Below are 22,816 nucleotides of genomic sequence, written 5' to 3' on the forward strand. Positions count from 1 at the left end.
TATTCTTTTGATTTCTAAACCGATCAAAACCAATCACAACACCCATTGATTGATTACATTACAATGATATCCCTTAGTGGTCCACCTTAATTTACCTGCTCAGCTTACCTGACGATAAGCCAGACCATTTGCAAGTCATGCGAATTGGTGTTTTTCCTTGTTAACAGTACAAATATAAAACATTTTTTTTTTGTCTTTAGGTTTTTCGGTATTTTTATTTGATTTTATTTTATTTGATTTGATTTCATTTATGTCAATTTTGGTGATTTTTTTCTCTGCCCGTTTAAGTGCATTTATATAGTTTCTGTCGGTTTCGATTTTTGACAATTATTGAGAATTTACTGTGGAAAATGGCGAGAGTTTTGCTTATTCAGATCGATTTTCACTGTTTTTTTTTTGCATAATACATACATACATAATTACATATTAAATAATTGCTTTGCGTTTTGTCATTTCTTATAAATGGTATTTGAAAATAGCGCATTTTTTGCGTTTAGTAAAAATATATTTGGGTTTTCTACTGCAGCTTACAGAGTACAATAAGTATATTTATCTCATTTTCACATTTGCTTTTGCTTTCGCTCAATATAAAACTCTGCTTCAACGCGATTAATGTTTAGGTTTAAACATATACTTTTATTTATATATATATAAAGTGTTTTGCATTTCTTAATTCTCTCTCAAGGCATTGTATTTAGTTTGTATTTTGAATATACATATATATATATATATACATATATATATATTTACGCGATTTGTTTAAATGTACAATTTTAAAACCGGCTTAGTTCCTTTCATTACGCTCCTCTGCGCTCTCATCTCCCGTTTAGCTTTTTCTACTTTCGTTTATCTGTTATCTTTTGTATTCGTTTTATAATAAATATCACAACGCATCATCCTTCCAAATCTACACTCCCTAGAATCCTTATCATTCGCAAATCCCTGATTAATGCCGATGGCATTAATCAAGCATCGTCCGACGATCTAACCGCATCTCTATATTCTTTTGGAAAAAATATATAACACGCTAATGAAAAGGTTTGAAAATTGCACACAATACAAGTACATAACATATGTAGCTCGGCTCGGCGTATGTAAAAAGACATAGCAAAATCATAAATTAACCATAATAAAGATAATAATACAAAAAACATTAAAGTTAACGAAAACTTTTACGATTACAAATTACAGATTACGAATTACAAAAATGAAAACATCTCCTACAACTAGCAAAATGTTTTGTTGGTTTTTGTTATTGTTACGGCTATCCGGTTTCCCAATGTCCAGTTAGAGTTTTACGAACAGATTAACTGACAGTTAACAAAAGAGTGGTTAATAATAACGATCACATTAACTGACAGTCAAGTCGAGTGTCATGAGCTTAGCTGAACATTCAGAAACCGGCTCCCAACAAGTTATATAAAACTTAACTTAATCCTGACTCGACTTGGTAACCTCTCCGGTTATAAGCTGACCAGCTTTGACGGCTCGGCGGTGGGCGTGGGCAGCTCCAGCGGATGCTTGTTCTGCGAGGAGCTATTGGGCACCAGCGGCCCCGAGACGGGAGTCAGTCCGGTGCCGCCGTCCATCAGTGAATCAAAGTTGAAGACACCGGTGGAGGGCGTTTGAATGGGAACGCCCTGGATCTCGGTGCGACCGCCGGGCTTGTTGTTGGCCATCGTCAGGTGCATGTGGTTGCCAAAGGGTCGCTGCACGGCCAGCGTATTGGGCCGCTCCTTGGGCACCTTGTTGAGGGCATTCAGCGTGGGACTGTTCATGCTGCCGTTGCTGGTGGTGGTGGTGACCACTGGGAAGGCACTAACAAATCCGCTCGGCGCCGTGCCCGACATGGGCGTTTGCAGGGAGCCCGTGGAGGCACCCGTCGGCGTCATCAGCGTGGACATGGGCGGCAATCGCTTGCTGGGCGGCGGTCCGTCCTGATCCAGACTCGAGCTGGAGTCCAGGCCGCCATCCAGAGGCTCGTCCTTGATTTGCATCAGCAGGTCGTTTTGCAGGGTCACCGGTTTGAGGTCCAGCGGCGAGTTGCTTCGTCCGGTGGAGTTCAGTGTGGCGTCCATGCCGGTGATTGTACCATTGCTGCTATCGTTGCTATTGTTGTTGTGATGACTGCTCGATCCGCTGCCACAGCTGCCGGCACTGAGAAGACCCACAGGGGCAATCAACCCGTTGTAGGTATTCACGCTGAGCAGATCGGCTCGCACCTTGCTGCAGGTGGAACGATGAGCCTGTAGGAAGTAGGTCAGTTGCTTCTTCACCTCCGTCAGCGATTCCATCTCCTTGCGCAGCTGATCGCCCTTCTTCTCCAGTTGCTCCACCTCCTCGGTTAGCTCGTTGGTCTGATCGACGCGCCTCTTGCGGCAACGTGCCGCCGCCTGCTTGTTCCTCTCGCGGCGAATGCGGCGCTTCTCCTCCTCCTCCGGCGTCATGTTGGCGGATCTATTCGGTCTCCGGCCGCCTCCACGACGCGCTGGCGTGGCACTGTTCGAGGTATTCGTGTTGGAGCCCGAGGATCCGCGACCGGAGCTCACTGCTGCCAGGACATTGCTGAAGTTGTTGACGCCACCATTGGCACCGCTGCCGCTCGGCATGTGTCCGTTCTGGTACGAGGTGCTGTCCGTGTGGGCACTTGCTGGAATTCGGAAGATACAGCTCTGGTTAGTAAGCCGCAAAAATGGAGATAACTTTTAAATTACTTACAAGTTTCGTCTGTGTCCTGATCGTCGTTGTTCTGCCCTTCGCCCCAAGTGCTATTGGAGTCTCCGGAATCGGTTCCCTGCACCACACTGCTCACATCGTAAACCTGCTGGCTAGTCAGTGGATTAACCACGCCCACCACGGTGGCCGTGGCTGTGGTGGTCGGAATTCCAGTGACTCCACTTCCGTTACCGCTTCCATTTCCGCTTCCATTGTTGACCAGAGGAGCGAGTGGCGGTGGCTTGAAGCCAGCCTGATAGGGAGCGGTCACCGGATCATTGGTCATCTCGTAGAAGCTCTCCTCGATGCTGCGCATCGTTGTGGGCGTCAACGTGGGCGTTGTCAGCGTTGGAGCGCTCTGAATGCCATCAAAGGTGCCGAGCTGCAAGTAAAAATATAAAAAAGAAGGTTAGTTAAAGATGTCACTTATTTACTTTGTATTGAAGGTTTTCAATATTTATTACAAAGAATGTGTATTGAAAAATTCAGAATTTAAAGAGTGTTTGTTGATCACTTTATCACAAGATAAAAATCCATTACATATAAACCCCTAGCAGTACTCCTTTACCATTTACCACAATTAGTTAAATTTTATTCACAATTCAAAGCCAAAAAACAAATGGTAAGCCTTTTAAGACCTCAAATACATATTTCTGAGAATTAGGGAGCGTGTTTCTTTTTGGTTTTTGGCAAAAACAAATCAAAGAAACAGAGGGGACCCAATCCATCACTTTGTTTATATTACGCCTGCCCCCTTTGTTGTTGTTTTTTTTGGGGGGCTATTTTTATCGATGAATAAGTACGCACACACCACGTTTTCATTATTAGTTGTAGTATTCGCCTTTGCCAATTGTTTTCGCGCCCAATTTTCTTCAATTTCAATAGCGATTTCATTATCGGATATTGCCTACTGTCTGTGTTTTGTTATTATTTTATACCTGCTGCGGGAAAAGCTCGCTGGCAAGAAAATTGGCAATTTCACTTGCGTCCATTGCAAAATTATCGTTATTTTGTTGTTGTAGGTGTTGCTGCTGCTGCTGCTGCTGTAGAAGTTGCTGCTGGTCTTGCTGCTGCTGCTGCTGCTGTTGCTGCTGCTGCTGCTGCTGTTGTTGCTGCTGCTGTTGCTGCAGTAGGTGTTGCTGCTGCTGTTGCAGTAGGTGTTGCTGCTGCTGCTGCAGTAGATATTGCTGCGTGGGCTGTGCCCATTGCTGACGTAACAATTGCTGCTGCTCCGGCTGCTGCTGATGTTGCAGCTGGGCCAAGTGCAATGCTTGATGGTAATATGGATGGTAGCCCGCATTATTATGCGTTCTACCATTGAGATTTTTCATCATTTGTTCGATTTGGGTTTCTCTCTCTCTTCTTAGCCTAATAACCTACTCTTCTTCCTACGCTTAAATATTAAGTATACGCAGTGACGTTGCGTATACGCACAGTTGGGCGTCTGACTAGTATTCGTTATATAAATATATTAACACAACAAATTGGACAACAATGATAAATAATATATATATGTTCTATATGAGCTAAGCAATATCAACAAAAATCTAAAGTCTAGTAAAGAGTATTTACAAAGAATATTTCTTAAGGGAAAGAAAGAAGAGTTTCGAAAAAATTCCCTAACAAAATGTTGATGATCCTTTTTTGTCTTTATGCTTGTTGTTGATGTATTTGTTGGTGTTGTTGTCGCAGTTTTTGTTGTTGTTGTTGAAAAATTCGTTCGTTTATTTGGTGTTTTTATAAAGTATTTTTTAAAGTTCGTATTTTTCTGCTAGGGCTTTTATTATAATATAATAAATAATGTTCGATTGGTGTAGCTGCGAGCAGAGTTCGTTGTTTGTGACGTAGATATATATATTCGTTGTTCGGTTGTTCAGTTTCTCAGTTGTTCATTTGTTCATTTGCTCAGTTGTTCATTTGCTCAGTTGCTTAGTTGCTAAAGTTTTCGTAGCTTTTGTTCTCCGGCGGTCTCAGACGCTTCACGATAAGCGTTCGCTGATTTCGCAAAGGATCGAAATGTATATACCACTCGGCGAAAGCGCTCATAATCAAGGCAATAAATATATCGTGTGCTTGGCGGTGGGGCTTAAAATCTAATGACACGTGTTCGGTTCGGATCGGTTCAGTTCACTGCTCTCTCTCTCGGTTTTATTTTCCCAAAAATCAGATTATATAATTACAGAGATTTGGCGGTGAGTGGGCTTGAGCCTTGCTCTAGTTTTTGGCTACTTAACTCGAGCTGCATTCATTTGTTTCCCCCTCTTATTTGGACTCGATATATATATTATATATATTTTTTGGATTTTTTTCCTTGGCCTCGGGCAACGCCTCTCGATGTATTATTCCTCCCTTGGCGCTCTTTTGCTTTTGCCCAAATATCTTTAGCTATATATAATTATATATGTAAGCGGTTAAGTATATATATTTTGATTCCGCTGCGGCATGCAACTGAACTGAGAACTGAAGAAAATAAAAATGTGCGTCGTTGTTTTTTTTTTAAGAGAATTGTATTTATTTTTCCTTCTCCTTGCTCGTTTCAGATATGTATATATATTTAATTCGTTTTTGGCAATGCACACGCGCGCTCTAAAAACCAGACGACAATTGCAATTTCCAAATTTATTTTCGTTTTCGATTTGCGATTCGCGTTTCTAAAAGGAAATGCGCGCGCGCGATCGCATTTAATTGTTAGAAATTTTCTAAACTTCGATGGTTCGTTGTTCGTTTGCGACTGAGGCTGTGGCACTGCGAAATTGGCAACGATCTCGAGATCGGAGAGATCACCGGGATATAGTATGTGTATCGTATCGCATTATTTATCTGCCAAGAGAGTGAGAACTTATATAGGAGAGAAGCTGTCTTTGGGCGTGCGCGAGTTGTTTGCTCAAATTAGAAGACAGCCACTGGGAAAATCAAATTATTTAAAATGCGGTCCGCTCTTAATTGAGCGCTGCCCACACGGCCAAACTAAACTAGCCCACGCTCCAAGCTCCGTAACGCAGCAGCCATAACTATATAGACACACACACACACACATCTGCTGTAGATTATTTCCGATTTACCGATTATTTCCACCCCAGCCTCAGCCTCAGATATTGCCATTTTCCATTGAAAAGCTTTTATTTGGCCATAAATTAACGGCTATAACAACTCAATGTCTCTGCTTTTTGGCAGAATCATTTTGCATTTAAGAATCGCTCGCGAAAAAATACTTATATTTATAGCGCAAAAAAAAACTGTCAAATCAGACAGATGTCCAACGAACAGGTGTGTGCGTGAGGGACATTAACTAAGTTTTTCCTCTGTTTTTCTTTTCGGTTTTTCTCTAGCTTTTTTTCACAGACCCCCTGTCGCGACGCGAATTTATTTGTTTATTTCCGTCGCCAGCAAAGTTGGCCAATACGCTAATTGGAAGTCTTTGTTGTGGGTTACAACAGATTACAAAACAGTTAACTGCAAAGGGGGAAAAGTTATTGATTTATAAGAGGATTTTAAGAATAATTTTTTATGATTTTTGGTATCCTAAGTAAACATTTTATAAACCAAAAACGCAGGCTTATAAGTTCTCAGAATTACCCATCCTATAATTCATTATTTAATCTCATTTCCTACTTGCAATAACTTCTTATACTTATTTTCTTATTAATTACAATTATTAAATATTTAATGCATACAACTTTTGTAAAGTTCTTTATCCTGTTACTTTATTGTTTTGTTATTTATTTGACAATCTTATCGGCGCCTTGTTTCCCAATCTCCAAAGGCCATTCCCATATTGACAGCAAACAATCGATTTTATTCTTTGTAAACGCTCTTTATGTATTTATTTTTTTGGAATTTACTTTCAAGTCAGCCGCTGTGCGGTGCGATTTTTTTTTTTTTTTTTGGTGTTTGGAGCACCTTGAAGGGACTGGAACTGGGTCTGACTTTCGTTTTAACCCACTTTCATCGTGTTTGCCTTTTGAACTTGCTCCCCGCGCACATGAACCGCATTTAGCCGATGAATCAGTCAATTGAGAAGAACACATGTATGTATATATATGTATATAGTATGCAAAGTAAGTGATAATAAAGTGACAATAACATGAACAAATGCACTAAGGGAAAAATGGGGTGAAATTGCAAAATAAAGGGGAATCTTTGAAAAATTGAAATAAATATAAAAAGCACTAGTTTAATCACAGGGAAAAATAAACTGCAATAAGGAAAATTATCCAAATTAATATAAAGAAACCCCTAAAAAGCTTGTAACGCAGTGAAGGAGTCATTTCCGACCCTATAAACCATATATATTCTTGATCAGCGTTAACAGCCGAATAAATCTAGCTATGTTTGACAAAAATTAATTTATTTCTCGAAATTTTGAAAATTTTATAAGGGGTTACATGGTTAAAACTGTCAAAAATATAAATCTACTGAAATTTAAAATTGAGTACGCAGATTTATAAATCTAATAATAACATAAGAATGGTTTCCGAATTGAAATTAATGATTTTTTGGCTGAGTTTATAGAAAAATTTCTATATAAAAACATTGGTAAATATTGATTCAAATATAATTCGATAGGTAACTTACTATCAAACTTTAAGCTAAATATCATTTGAAACGGTTAATATTTAAGCTTGATCTCAACTAGTTTCCTTTCTGTTTGTGTATTTTGAAATGAATTGAATTGTCTAAATTGACGGCAGGGGATTGGCATCGACATCGGACTCGGCATCGGTTGCCTTATCAGAACCGCGTAGCTCCAAGTTCCCCAGTTCCCGGGTTCCCAGAGTTCACATCTGGGGGTCAATTGAAACGAATCCAAATGAAATGAGCGACAGTGAAAAAAAAGACACTGACGTAGTCAGCGAATATAAGCAAATTGCTGACTAATACGTGGGTCTGCTGCAAATTTGATTATGCTCAATTACACTGCAGGAAAATAGTGTGTCATCATGCATGGGGATTATACTGCATTTCAGTGGTTTTGGTGTGACTATGTTTTAGCAAACATTTAAATTGCTTATCTTTAATAAATATAAATTTATGAATCATTATCCTGGCATTTTGTTAAATTTGTTTAATTTAAAATTGCAGAATAAATGGTTTAAAATAATTTTCTAATGAAAATCAAATGGATTTTTATAATCAAATTTCAATTAAATCATATTTTCAAGAAGACAAACTATCATTTATTATTTATATTAAATATTACACTGTATAAAAGAGTTTTAATTAAATAATATCACAAAAATATCTATAATTTTCATAATTTTTCCCTGTGCAAGTTTTCAAAGTTGGTCCTATAAAATTCTCTGAATTCATTTTCTTATCATTTCCCTTGAAAATCCTTTCAAAAACATCAATCTTCGTGTCAACCTTTGACCTTGGCGGTAATTAGTTCAAAATTTCACTCGAAAACTAGGAAAGGTGCAACGGTGGCAACAAGTTGAGTGGCAAAGAAATAAAATTAAATAAAATAATTCTCGGAGACCCGCGAGAGACTTTGCCTTCTGCTTTCAGCTGACGTGTTGGGCTATTTATAAGCCAATTTTAGCCTGACAATGACGTAATGAAAACACAAAATAAAACTTGGCATCATCAAAGGCAAATGGCAGAGCCAAAAGCAACAACAACAACAACAACAAAACGAAAACAGGCGACGGGCAATTTGTATTGTTTATAATCAAAAGTGGCTAATAATTGTTAACAGAAACTGACTTAACATAGGTTGCCGCTTCTTCTTCTTTTGCTGCTACTGCTGCTTACTCTGTTAAGTAACAGTGGCCAAATATGTATCTAAACTTTAAATTAAAATTGTATTTATTTATTGTTATTTTTCGCTTTTATTTCAACGCTTTAGTTGCCTTTGCTGACTGCAGTGGAATAAATTAATTGGCAAGCTTGTTAAATACGAAAAAAAAAAAATTGCATGCTGAAGGTCGATCGTTGTTTAGTTAGAAATGCGCATAATTATAAACGAAAAAAATGTATATATAATACAATTTTGATTTTTCAATTGGCAAAGTCTTGAATTAAATGCAGCAACAGCATTGTTTGCTCAAAGTTGCTGCTACAATGTCACAGCTGAAAAAATAATAATTTAAAAAAATAAAATAAACCGAGAATTGTTAAGTTGACAAGTTCAAGAGCAACGTCTTCGGCTTCATGGAAGATGCACTGAAAGAAAGCTACAAATATTATAAGAAATTCTCAATACTATATTTAAAAATAATATAGTAAATTCAAATTACAATATTAGTTTTGGAAAACAACTTTATTCATTGCTTCAGAGGCACTTTGTGTGCTTTGCTTTAAAAATTGTAGTTCAATGTATCATATTTTCAAGCCATGGTAACAAAAGATATTTTTAAGGGCTCTAGAAAACATATTTCTTCTCAAGGAAAGATCTTTAATTTCAGCACCAAACTCTTTTCCATATAAAGCTTATTTTCTAATACTATAAATTAATATGTTAATGTTAAACAATACCCTAAAACACCCTCACAAAATCGCAATTATTTTCCCTGTGCACTTGAAAAACATACTTTTTGCATATTGCATTCAGCAGCACTTCCCTTGACGATAAGCATACTTTCAGATACAATTTTTTCGCAAGTCTGTGTATCTCTATCTTCCTCGCTTTATGATTTGCATTAACTTGTATATGCAAATTCTGCGAATAAAACAATTAACGCTAAGGAGAAGCAGACACAAAAATCATACTTGTAGTGATATTTTTTCGCTGCCTTTTCTTCACTTAATAATTTTATTTATTTTTTATATATATTCTTCGCTGGCAGGGAGAACGTGACCGCAATGCTGAAGCGAAAACTGAGTGTTGACTGTGCTAAGTGCCGGCTGGCTGAAATGGTTGATAAAGCCGGGATTTCCCTCTCTTACTTCTCCTGTTATTTTTCTCCCTCTGAAAACCCTGAAAGTCTAAAGAATTTTTGGAGTGGCCCCAGAGTCAATGGCCGGCAAAAGTCGCATCCATATCCACATCCATGTCGTCGCCACATCGCTTTGCCGGCCTTTTTTAGGCACGCAAAACAAAGCTTCGCTTATATAACCAACATTTATGCAAAGCATATAGAATTTGTATATATAAATATATGTACAGAATGAAAATCACTTGATGTTTGACCATTTTTGGAACGCCCACACCAAACACACACACATATGTATATGAAATTGAATTAAAGTTTAACATTTGCTGGCTGGCCGTGTGGCCATAATTCAAAATTTGGCAAAAAGTGCAAACAAAACGTTGTCCATTCGAGTTGCAGGCAGAAAAAAATTTCCAGCCAGGATTCCCCCTCATGTCGTCGTCGTCGTTGTCGAGCTTTTAAGGTTGAGTGTCAAATTAATCAGACTTTTTGTTCCCGAGGGCGTGGACAATATACAACACACAAAACAAAAAATAAAACAAATTTAACTGAGATATTTACAACAAAAAAATAAATGTTCTGGGGTTGCCTTTTAAGCGGTGCATTGACCTGCTGTTTGCTAATTTATTTCCCCACCTTGTGGGTTTGGTTTCACGAATTTTTCACCCAAGAGAGAGAGACTGAGACTGAGTGCTGGCCATTAATCGATAGCGAACTCGGACTGCACTCTTGGCCCATCAAAGTCATCAAGTCATAATTAAAGTGAACACTCGAACATGCAGCTAATAAAATGACGCGACACTGGTCTCTCGAATAATTTATTTAAATGCATTTTGTCGCGACAGCAAAAGCAGAGAAACCAACGAAAAAAATAATAATAAAGGAGAAACTAAAATCCCTGACGGGGGAGGACAAACTCGGGGAATTTATGGCAAAGTTTGCAGTTCGAGGAAATGGCAAACAAGCGACGCGTCTCACAGGCGCCACAAAGGACACAACAACAAAAACAACAAAAAAAGGACGAAAGCGAATGCAATAGACAATGGTAGGACGGGGGGGAGAGGGGGTAGCTCTAAGGACATGCCAACCGGAGACAGTAGTAAAAGTTGTTTTCACTTTTCACATTTTTCAGGAGGTTTGGCCAATTCCAAGAAGGACATGACCGCAGCCATCAAAAGCCAGGACTTGTGCCAAACACACGAAATTACAGATGGCAGGGCAGCACAGGAGAGTCCTTTGGCAAGGACCTCCTCAATTACAGGGGCAAACACAGAGCTCAATCGTTTCGCCTGTCAAATTATCTGCACCAAACTTTGCTGGCAGCTCAGCAAAAAGTAAACTAAAATTATAGTAAAGTAAAGTTAAGTTTGCCCCCAAAATGCGCTTTTGGATTCATTAAGAGGAAACTCAATTAAATTGACTGACTGGAAATGCAATTAAGTGCGGCTGCTGCTGCTGCATTATATATAATAATTTGATCTTAATTGAATTCAGACCAGTTGCACGCTTGATGGTCATGGCATGATCACCAGAGCTCTCCAAAAAAATATATAAGTAATTATTAATAAAGTATATATATATTGGATCGGTTCTAGAGATAGAGGAAAAGCGGAAATTCCGAAATAAAAGTTGGAAAAGCTGTGGGAAACTTGAAATTAAATATAAAACTTAAAGACAGCAAAGAGCATTACTTTTAAGGTTTAAAAACAAGCATAAAATGTCACAAAAAAAAATATAAATAAAATATTTCTAAGCAAGCAAGCCATATAAACCATTTTTGTGGGAGTTTCTAGCACTATTATTAAGCTTTTATACAATTTTCTTGTTTTAAATACAAACTTCTTAAGTCTAAAGTATAGACACCTTTAAGTAAAGGGTAGCTTCCCACAAGTATTTATATATCTTTGTATGTAAACAATGAGGAATTTCTGCATTGTAGGTAGCTCTAGACAAAGGAAAGTTATTGTTATGCCCACAAATAACAATAATTCGCCAAAAAATGAACGCTTTCAAGTGATTTCTTTCATGTCAAGCTGCCAATCGAAGACTCGAAAACGCCCACATTCAGAAATTTCAAACCCACAAGTAACCAGTAACCAGTAAAGAGCAACCATTTACCATTGACTCCTTTCCCTCCTACCAAATAAGACCCGAAATCCGCTGAAAGAGTACCAAGACTCAGACTCAGACTCAGACCATATTCAGTTATTCACTTATATTCAGTTAATTAAAAGAAAGTTGGATGGAGATCTCTATGGGGATAATGTGGGGGCGCTGCTTGGTTATATATGTAGTACCGGGAGTATTTAATGAAACCATTTGAGGCTTAAGCAGCCGTTGTGGCAAGTGTTTGACTTGCAGCCTGTCACTTTGAACCGCCCCAATTTGATATAAAAAGTAAAATTAAAACAAAAAACATACGAGTTTATATACATCTGTCCCTCCATAAAGCCGAGTATCAAGTGTCACGCAAGTCTTTCTACGAGGGGCCACAAGTCAAAGGGTCATAATACACACGGACCCCGAACCCTCATTCACTTTCTACACACACAAACCCCGGGTTTTAGTTTCGTTTCTTGCTTTAGTTTCGTTTCTTGTATAGAAAAACCCGAAAATTAAGACCCCTTTTCCTCAGAGGAAAGTGAAAAATTAAGTACACTAGGGAAAATGTAATACATTTCTAAAGGTTAAAATACTTGTATCGTTGAAAAGACTTTCCTCAAACTTAAAAATGAAATAAATAATTGCTATTTGGTAACATAATTTTTCTTTCTGTGTCGCAAGCCGGGAAATTAAGTAAAAAATCATACAAAAAGAAAAACCCAAACGCATAATGCAAAAAACCTGATTAATTGTCACGAAAATCGCACGTGTGCGATATCAGAGACTGGCGCCGGTAATTCCATGGAGAAACAGACCCAGAAACACTACCATTTCCAGACCCAGACCCCAGACCCCAGACGTAGAGCCACCAGACCGGATCACTCGACTGTGAAATGCAATGGGCAAAAAATTCACCCGCAAAAAAAGAAACAACAAAATCAGAAATTAAATAAAATGTGAAATAAAAATGCAAGAAGCCGAGTTAAAGCCGGAAAATGTTAACTGTAAACGGGCGGCATGATATTGCAACGTGATGCCATGAGGGTGATTTTTTGGCCAATAAAAAAATATACAACAAAAAATATAGCAGTTAAAAGTTGCAGCAGGCCGCATTGATATAATGAAATCTTACACGCAAAAATTAATCAAAGAATCAGAAAAAAAGTACATTGGAATTACGAATTTAATTTTAATTTAAAGGGAGAAGTTTACAATCAATAAAATATGTTTTTCTCACGAAATGTATTTATTTTTAGGCGTTTAATATCACTTATTAATAATGCAGTTCTTTGAAATGACTTATATTCTTTGATAAAAGCTTCTGCATAGATTACAATTTATAAAAATATTAACTTAAGCCCTCCCAGAAATATATATATTTAAAAATAAAATAAACGAGAAGGTTTTACGAATAAAATACATCAGAATCTACTTAAAGCCCCTATAATCTTAGTTTATACATTTTTAAAAATACTTCTTTTTCCACTTTTTACCCCACATTTTACCCAAAACTTTAGACCAAACCTCAACTTGAATTTTATTACCACTTTCTCACCCGTCTTGCTGGTTTTTCCCAGCCAAAATATATTTATAACTAGACCTCAAAACTTCCAGTACCATTGAGATTTTCTCATGCCATTGAAAATGCCAACTGACTCGATTTTAATAATCAGTCACGTACAGCCTTAACAAAAATATATATTTGTATACAATCATGCGTATGGTGTGGGCCAAATAATCATTTTCAATAATTACGAAACAAAAATGATGGATCTGCCGACAAAACACTTGCCACAGCCAACAAAATAGTTCCTTCTTATCGCAAATAAAATAAAACAATTCATTTTAGGTAATGAGCGTGCACATAAATCGGGTGGGGAATTCGAATCCATTTCATATATGAAATGGGAATACGAATAGGAAAAAAATCGGGAACCTTATCAGCAAAGCAAACACAGTTGCAAAACAGCAAATAGCATTTCAAAGCCGATAGCTAAAGCCAATCTGCCTCAACACAAAAAAACTTATACATATATTTGTTATGGGGGCCACAACGAAAGGAATCAGAAAAAAGGGGGATCTCCAATTTCCAAGAATTCAATTGGGAGCGATAAGCGAAAGCTTCGAGCCTTGTACCATGTACACCCCATATATAGAATTACTATATATCGGTCGAGAGCGATCGTAATTTATTACTACAAAAATATGCACATGGAAAAATATGAATTTCATAAGATTATTATTTTAGGTTGAAAAGTAAAACTATAAAGGGTAATGATTATAAGAATTAGAACATTTAATATAACTTTTTGTTTAAGATTGATAATATTATCTCTTAAAATGTAATTAATAAAGTTCTATAAGCCAAGTTCTGTAAGATATATTTATTTAAGTCTCTTATAATATATTTATCACTACATTTTTATATTTTTTAAACACCTTAGTAAACCCTTTTTCTTAACTACCATGAGCTAAAATTATGGTGCACTAAGAAAATCAAGAAAACTATTTGTTTCAAAAGAAAAATAGGGAAGTTGGCATTTAAATTAATAAAAAGCTACCTTTAAAAATCTTTAAAACACCTTGATACAAAAAAAAAAAAAAAAAAAACAACTCATTGTATGGCTAAATTTATTAAAGTCCCTTTGGAATAATTACAATTACGTTAATTTTTTAGCAGCTTAGAGAAAGATAATTTGATCTTGTAAAAGCATTATGTTTGAATCACAAAATGAGGGGTTATTTATTTTTAAGTTGGTAGCAAAAAAAAATTATATTTTATTATTTATAATTAATATAATATAAATCAATAAATATTTCTGGCAATTATCTCTAACCCAGAAAATATCTTAAACCTTTCTCCAACCTTTCTCGCCGTGTAGGAATTCAAATAATTTCATGGCAAACACACTGCCGCTGATAAGACTCGCATTTAACTATGCCAAACTTGGGCGGGGACTTGAATAAACCTATAATAATACTACATACACCTGATAAATAAACAAACAACTACAAAAAAATCCCTAGTAGAAACCGAATCTAAAAAGGCAATATTCTTACCACTTTGGGCAACGGCGATAGCGGCATGCTGAACAGATACTCATCGTTGAAGATGTTGTAATTGTCCAGCGTCATTTTGTCGTATATCTGTATGGCTTCCGTTTTGACTGTTTTTTAATTAGCTAATATTATTTATTATTTTCTAAATTGTTGCAAGTTCTGCAACGGCAGAGTGAGTCAAGCGATTTCTGGCGAAATTCGCCAAAACCGAAACGCACACACAATTACAAATGTATCTGTAGCGGTAGCAATGTATCTGTATCTGTATTTTGCAAATTATTTGTGTTGTCTGTTTTCAATATTTCCTAGAATTTGCTATATTGGTGCTTTTGTTTAAATTTTGTTTCAGGCACCGCACATTCTGAGAGAGTCACACACACACACAATTTCGATATTTTCTGCTGACTTTTCGCGTAATTTTCTCGATGGTTTTGCGTTTATTTTGCGCAATTTCAAAGTACACTCCGAGAGCTACCGAAGCGTTTGGCACGGCCAACTTGTTTTGACTGAATGCGTCATCGCAAATGGCGCTCTTTATATACCAGCGACCCGCTCGGATTGAGTGCTTTTTTTAAGAGAGAGTGAGAGTGGGAGAGTAAATTACTATCGAGTGAGTCAAAAGATATGAGAGACTCTGGCATTTCCTGAGCAGTGGCGGGGAGAGAGCTTTAAGGCCTCAAGAAATACACACAACTACACACAAATATATTGGGTTAAACCCAGGCAAGAATACTATACACTCTATGCTCTTTGCTCTTCAAATTGAGATATATTGAGATATACTCTATTTTTTTTTTTTTGGGTGTCTCACGTGCCTGGCGGCTTGGCTTTTCTTTGGCTACGTAGAAAAGCCTTTTGTTTACTCCGATTTCGATTCTGTCCTATGCTTATCTTATCACCATAGTCGAGACAATTTAGATATGACATAAGCAACTAAATTTAAAGACTTCGGTAAAGTCCCCCAACCATATGAAACCCATGAATGGTGAACCTTTGTGTGGTGCCTTTCTTATCGCTGGCATAGCTTTTCGAAATGGGTCGCAATTGCCGCCGCCGGTGGCTCAGGTGGCTCACGTTACCAACTGCAGTCCGGCGGCGCAGGTGTTATTCCTAGGCACTCTGCCTTTTTTTTATCTATGATACTTTAGCTTTTCAATAAATATTGATGGGGTCCCCCCCCCTCCCCTCTTCCATCTAATAAAGCGATTGTATCGCGATGCCTTGTAATCGTATGCGAATAGCTCTAAAAAAATTATATGTATGTATATAAAAAATAAAAGGCCGCGTTGACCTTGCCGCGTCACTTACGTGCGCTTTTTATATATGTTTCTTTGTTTGGGTGTATTGCCTCCCCAAAAATGGGCGGAAAGTGCAGCGATAAGTGGGTCATGTGACACTGGACATTTGTGCTCTACTTACCTGTAACGAAAAAGAGAAATTCACAGTCAATTAGGATTCTAATTGAGATCAAAATAAGTGGCCAAAGGTTTATATTCACTGACCCAAATCGATAAGAATTTGGCGAAAATAAAGACGAGACTTGGTTAAAAATTTGATATAGGGATTGAAAATATATAGAGAGGTAGTATGATATAGTAAATGTCATAGTTTGATATATAGATATTTGATATATCAAAGAATGTAGCTACAATGTCATTAAATATCTGAACTCTTTTCATCATTTTCTTTTACTGAAATTGTTTCGATATCTTAAATAGAGTATAGATTTGTCACAATGTTAAAGAATTAAAAAATATATAGATATATCGGATTACAGTTCTTGTTCCAGACCTAAAAGTATTCACAAAATTTAAGATCAGCTTGCTAGAAAATTAATTTAAAAAGAAATACGTTGGATGTGAAATATCTACAATATTACTTGTAATATAATAACGAAAATATATTTGAGCTTGATAAATAGGAATTCTAAATTCTTGAAAAATATCGCATTTAACCTTAAAAAATCGATAGTACTGAAAAAAATATGAGAATATGTCAGAACTGCAAAATTTAATAATTTCTACCTTAACGAAATTATAATGATACAGAGACACACTTTATAGCACACAATTTCATCTTCTTACTACATTTTAAATTATTAAAATGTCATATAAGACTTTTATTACAATTAATGCTTGGTATTATATAGTATTAGGTTCCTGATTATTAAACTTAGTTTAAACTTATAACTTAGTTAGTTAAAGAAGAATTCTCAATACTATACCAAAAACCCCCTTTCTTTTACTATATGATAACTTGGAAATACCCCTTAAAGCAACCTCCCAAAACCCATAAACCCCTTAGTAAATTTATATACTTAAGCACAAGAGAATTCCACACACTCATTCCACTTGGACGTCACAACAATTGATAAGGTGCGCTGACGTTTCCACTTCCAGTTTCGCGATTCTGTTAAAACTGGTAATAATGCCGGTTCTGGCAAGTATTATTATATACCAGATAGCGTGGATTTCGAAAGAACTCGATGGTCAGTAGTTTTCTTTATTTAGAAACGGAATAGCATATCAGGATCCAAGCACTTTCCTCCACCAAGACAGGAAGTGCTCGTAATTCGGTAATAACAAATAATGAATAATGAGAGTTTCTGGCGAAGTTGCTGGCTAAATGATTGATAAGGCCAACGCCTCGTATCTTACATCAGTGGTTTTAAAATAAAGTTATCTCTCCCTCGCTACGTATTGTTTTCCTTGCCAAAGAGATAAGGAAATGTGGAAGGTTTTGCGATAATACTTTGCAGTTCCGTAGCGTGATCAAAACTTCCGGTCCTGATGATGATGATGATGATGATGATGATGATGATGATGATGATGATGATGATGATGATGATGATGATGATGATGATGATGATGATGATGATGATGATGATGATGATGATGATGATGATGATGATGATGATGATGATGATGATGATGATGATGATGATGATGATGATGATGATGATGATGGGGGTCTGGGTTTCGAGTCCAGTGTGTGTCGTAGGCCCCCATATCAAGATAAGATTTGAATGCCTAACAAAGGAATCGAATCTATGACAAATACTTGCTACCCTTTCCTTACGCATTACCAAGTGTTTATGGTGTAAACAGAAACCAATTGTGATTACCAATTGCTTGCGATATGATCAGCAAGTTGAGTTTATTAGCCTCAATTGGGAAGAAAGTTGACGTTTTTATGGCCAGGCCAGAGGATCAGGTCTTATTGGTAATACGTGCTTTGTTTTCGGTTTATAGATAAAGTCGTACTTCGAAATATATATATGAGTAACTTTGATCAAAGAAAGGTTTTCAGTTACTAATAAACAGAGTCATAAAATGTTTTACTTTACTTATATTATTACATTTGTAATATATTAAAATTAAACTCCCCTGACTTTTCCTTTTACTGTCAGATTTTTCAAAATTTCCCCATAAAAATAGATAGTATTCTATTTTTTTTAATTCCCATATACCAAAACCAATGTTTCCATCAATGTTCTTTCGAAACAATAGCTGGCCACGACTGGTGCCATCACATCACCTGCTCCATGGCAACTTCTCCACAATCTCTACTCCCTTTCCGACGACAAATCTCAATCAAATTAAAGCTCCCTCCACTTCCTTCAAGTCTAACGCCGACTCTGGTGATCCCGGTGCTGTGGATAGTGGTGATCCCTACCTGGTCAAGGTGGTACAGGGACATTCCAAGGAACCCCAGCTACCCAATGATCTCACAAAACGACGCTTTGGCGAGGACAGTTGGTTCTTCAGTTCCACGCCATCGGCCGAAGTGCTCGGAGTAGCCGATGGTGTCGGTGGATGGCGGGACATGGGCGTGGATCCAGGACGTTTTGCCACAGAGCTAATGTCCTGCTGTTCGAGACAAGCACAGCGTCCAGAATTTGATGGAAAGAATCCTCGGGAACTGCTCATCGCCGGCTATCGGGAACTGACTCATCGCGAACAACCGGTGGTGGGTAGCAGCACCGCCTGCCTGGTGGCATTGCATCGACGGGACTGTACCCTGTACACAGCCAACCTTGGGGACAGTGGGTTCCTTGTTATACGCAACGGGAAGATTCTTCATCGCTCCAAGGAACAAACGCATGCCTTCAACATGCCCTTTCAGCTGACAGTGCCACCCACCGGGAAGGATGACCTTTTTCACTTTGATCAGCCAGAGATGGCCGTGTCCACAAGCCTCTCCCTACAACCACATGACCTGGTGCTCCTGGCCACTGATGGTCTCTTCGACAACATGCCCGAAAGCATGCTCCTCCAGATGCTCAAGGAAATCCGTTCAAATTCTAAAAGGGATCTACAGGAAGGCGCTAGTTTGGTGGTGGAGAAAGCCCGTGAGCTGTCACTAAATTCCAGTTTCCAGTCACCATTTGCCATTAGGGCAAGGGAAAATAATATCTTTTATCCCGGAGGCGGGAAACCGGATGATATAACACTTATCTTGGCCAGGGTTGAGGTTCCCTAGACTCTTGAAGAGTAATAAAGTTTTGCTAGCAGATAGTAATAAAGTTTTGCTAGCAGATAGTATTTCATGTCCATCAAACAAGCAGTGATAAAATCATTAAAATTTGTATACTATATGTAGATAGGATAAGTGTTTTTGTTTATAAAGAACCCGTCTTTTTTGGAAAGGCAACAGAACATTCAGAATAATAGTTATGATATTTTAAAAACGTTGATTTCCTTAAAAATGTATTATAACTATCTATTGATTTAAATTCCTTAAAGAGCGCATATATTCAGGACAATAAAAACAATAAAAAAGCAAATAATATTTCAAGAATTCAAGAATTTAGACACAATTTTGTCAAAAAGATACACACAAAAACTTGCTAAAACAATAACTAGGCTTGTACACAAACCTCTTTCCTAGCAAAATTATTAATTGAATTACAGATGATTATATTATTTACAGTCCCACAAAATCTCCTCAGATTACTACCTCAGACCCCTTAAAATATTATAAAAATTATTATTTATCTACACATCTCGGTAACTCGGTAAATATTTAAATTTATTTCCTAATTTAATGACAACCCCAAACACCGAGTAAACTCATCGTATTTTGCCATTATCTCGACCGACGCTGTAGGTATAGCTGTACTATATTTATATATTTTGTTGTTTATAAAGACGCTGATTTGTATGTGCCTATATAGGTGCTCGTTCATTCAGCAAACGCGATTATGAATGGACGGTCCAGCTACAACCGATTCCACACACATTTGCGAGATGACTCACCGCCGTTTAACCAGAATTCGTGCGTTTTTTTTTTTCCACTTTTACCATTTTGGCCCAGTTGGTGTGTGTTCGGTGCGGGAGGGGGAGGGGGAAGGGGAGGGGAGGCAGCGGGACGTGCCACGGCCTAGGGCTCCACACTTGGAGCCCACTCACAAAACAAAAACCCATAGTCAACAAAAAAACAAAAATATACATTTAAACGAGTTTCTCTCGACTCGTAAAAAACGCTCAATTAAAAAAGACTCAGAGAGGGAATATACAATGTATCTTGAGTGAGATATGTACATGTATCTGAGTGAGTGAAATGGAAAAAGAGCGCTCAGATACTTAGATACTCAGAGTCAGTTAAAAGGCGAAATCAGGCGATCCGATGATGGAAACACTGGAAATCCCCAATGCAGCCTTGCGAAATTATTCTCCAGCATAAAGCCTGACGATAAAAAGAAGGACAAAACGACTCGACTTGGGTATATCCCTTAAATACATTTAGTTTATAATTCTAACTCTTTAATTAGTTAATATTTAATTAAAGAATTTAGTCTTTAACCTGTTAAAAACTACAAGAAATTGGTAAATATGTTGTTTAGCACCATAAGTCTCTAGTTTTCAGTAAGATATTGTCAAGAAATATCTTATTTTAATTTTTAGATACATTTAAAATTTGTTTGGAATTTTCTAGAAGTCTAAGGGCCTTACTTGAATATTTTGCATGCTAAGAAAATGAAGTTAACTAGAAATGCAACTTAAGATACAATCTATTACACAAGTTTCTAGAAAGTCTGATGGGATAAGCCTCGTAGGAAGTTTTTTACAAAGTATATTAACAAAAATCTCTAGAAATATCTATGAAAATGGGTTACTCTTTAAAGAAAATAATCATGAAATAAGTTAATAAATATACATACTTATCAAGTATTTCTTAACCTACTTTCCTGGACACTTATAGAGATTTATAGATACTTGTAGAGATTTATAGATACTTACAGAGATTTATAGATATTTTAAGAGATAAAAAAAAAAAAAAAAAATCATTGAAACAGATTTAATATAAACACTTATAAACCATTAAATTTAAGGGTATATATTATTAAATCCTCTGAAAATCCAGAATTAAATACAGAATAAATTATATTTTATAAATATGTTTATATAGTCCTGAAATTTCTTCGATTAGTTTCAAAATTAAATAAAGTTTAATATCATTTTTTATAGGTTCTTCACCAAAACTTAAAATCCCCTTTTGATTTGCAGTTTCTTATTCAAGGAGTTGACACAATCTTGGGAGTGCTATGTTGGTCGGTTCCCGAAAATGTTTCCTTTTGGTTTTTTATCTTTTCTCGCTTTTTGCACTTTTCAACGCCATGGCGAATCGAAACTGATGGAGCAGCACCCTTTCCCAATCCCCTCCTGCCTCCTGCTGGAATGCCATCGTCCGATGCTGCGCCTCTTCTTGGAATTCCGCGCAAGAAGATGCGTCACAAAATGCGAATATATATGCTACTTATATAAGGGGTAGGAGGGAGGGAAGTGATCCCGGGGCAGCTAGGATCCCTTTTCCTTTACTCGAAGGTGTAAATCTTTCTTCAGTGGCAAGAAATGTGCACTCGCCTCCAGATGTGCTCCAATTGCAATGGGGGGAAAATCCAGGCATTTTCACAGACCGGTTTCCCCCAAATACCGGCCGACATTTCCGTTGCCTGGAATTAGTTGTATTTCTGCCAATGTATAACTCAATTAGGGGATTCCTGTTCTACAAACTGGCATTTAGCACTAAATAATAATAACTCCTCCCCAAAAACCTCCCACAATTTCAATTTGAATTTCTGGGTATAATTCCATCTACTTGACAGAGTTCAACGAACCCAGGAAAGCAAATTAATGACGCAGGCAGTGGCGGGGTCGGGAAATTACGAAGAGGGTTTGATTTGCGGCAAGTTAAGGGGGAAAATAACCTAGTTTATTATAAAATTACATTTTATATAAATAAATAACCTTTTTAAATTATTTTTACATTTGGTACCCCTTACCTTTGACTAATTCCTCTTTTGTACTATTTAGAATAACTATTTTCTATAAATTAATGGAAAAAGTATCAGAGAATAGGCCTCAAAAATTACTAATTTAATGTTTTTATGAAAAACTTGTTTTTAAAAGCACTATTTAAATAAAAATATGTTAGTTTTTCTAAATAAGAACCATACAAAATATCATTTATAATCATCATAAAATATTGTTTCTATTGTATTACACTTCAAAGTTAAAATCAACCATATAAAAGGGTTTAAAAACCCCCCATTTTATAATTGATAATTGCAAATAATGTAACACGTTAATATTGCAACTATTATAGGCTCTCAAAACAAAACAAACAAAAAGGGAAAAACTAATAACGTAATTGCTTAAATATTATTTTTTCAGTTTAATTCGCTGTCACCGCGTTTATCAGTTTAATTTCAATCTTTTAGCATTTTGAACGAAGGCATGACTGTAGCTTTGTGCGGTGTCTGTATGCAAAAGATAACACTATCAGGGGCACTATCTCTTGCCAAAGCCCCCTCCCCTCCGAATCCCCCTTGTAAACAGCGCTCCTGATAAGTATATATAATATTGCTTTATTTTCCTACCTACCTTCCTCCCCCAAATGACGTTCCAATTAGTTTCCAAGAAATCGAAAGCTAGTGCGAAAGCACGCAACTTTTGACATTTTCCTTTTGTTTTGTTAGCTTTTCATATACATCTATGTATATATATGTACATATTTATATATAATTATTTACATATTTGCCTGTTAGTTAAGTGATGATG

The 22,816-nt window shown here is 36.9% G+C and overlaps 2 protein-coding genes across 5 annotated transcripts in view; one reads left to right on the forward strand and one right to left on the reverse strand.

Annotated features, from left to right (window-relative positions):
* Positions 1-615: 615 nt before the first annotated feature.
* kay (transcription factor kayak) overlaps positions 616-22,816 on the reverse strand; it is a 38,404-nt gene continuing 16,203 nt past the window's right edge. For 2 of the 4 annotated variants that reach the window (XM_020958973.2, XM_020958974.2), the window contains exons 2-3: positions 2,719-3,097; positions 616-2,650 (exon numbers count right to left, since the gene is read on the reverse strand). In XM_020958973.2, the coding sequence (XP_020814632.2) occupies positions 1,464-2,650; positions 2,719-3,097 (1,566 nt within the window). In that variant the 3' untranslated portion in view covers positions 616-1,463. Of the gene's footprint in view, positions 2,651-2,718; positions 3,098-3,653; positions 6,639-14,753; positions 15,266-22,816 lie in introns of those variants that run through there. The other 2 variants (XM_020958975.2, XM_086839444.1) reach the window with 2 other exon arrangements.
* Positions 18,134-19,354, forward strand: fig (fos intronic gene). Its single transcript, XM_020958977.2, has one exon. The coding sequence runs from the start codon at positions 18,231-18,233 to the stop codon at positions 19,233-19,235; it is 1,005 nt and encodes a 334-aa protein (XP_020814636.2). The 5' UTR covers positions 18,134-18,230; the 3' UTR covers positions 19,236-19,354.

This window comes from Drosophila serrata, unplaced genomic scaffold (assembly GCF_035046125.1).
Source record: "Drosophila serrata isolate PLE 108 unplaced genomic scaffold, ASM3504612v1 contig_376, whole genome shotgun sequence".
Taxonomy (NCBI): Eukaryota; Metazoa; Arthropoda; class Insecta; order Diptera; family Drosophilidae; genus Drosophila; species Drosophila serrata.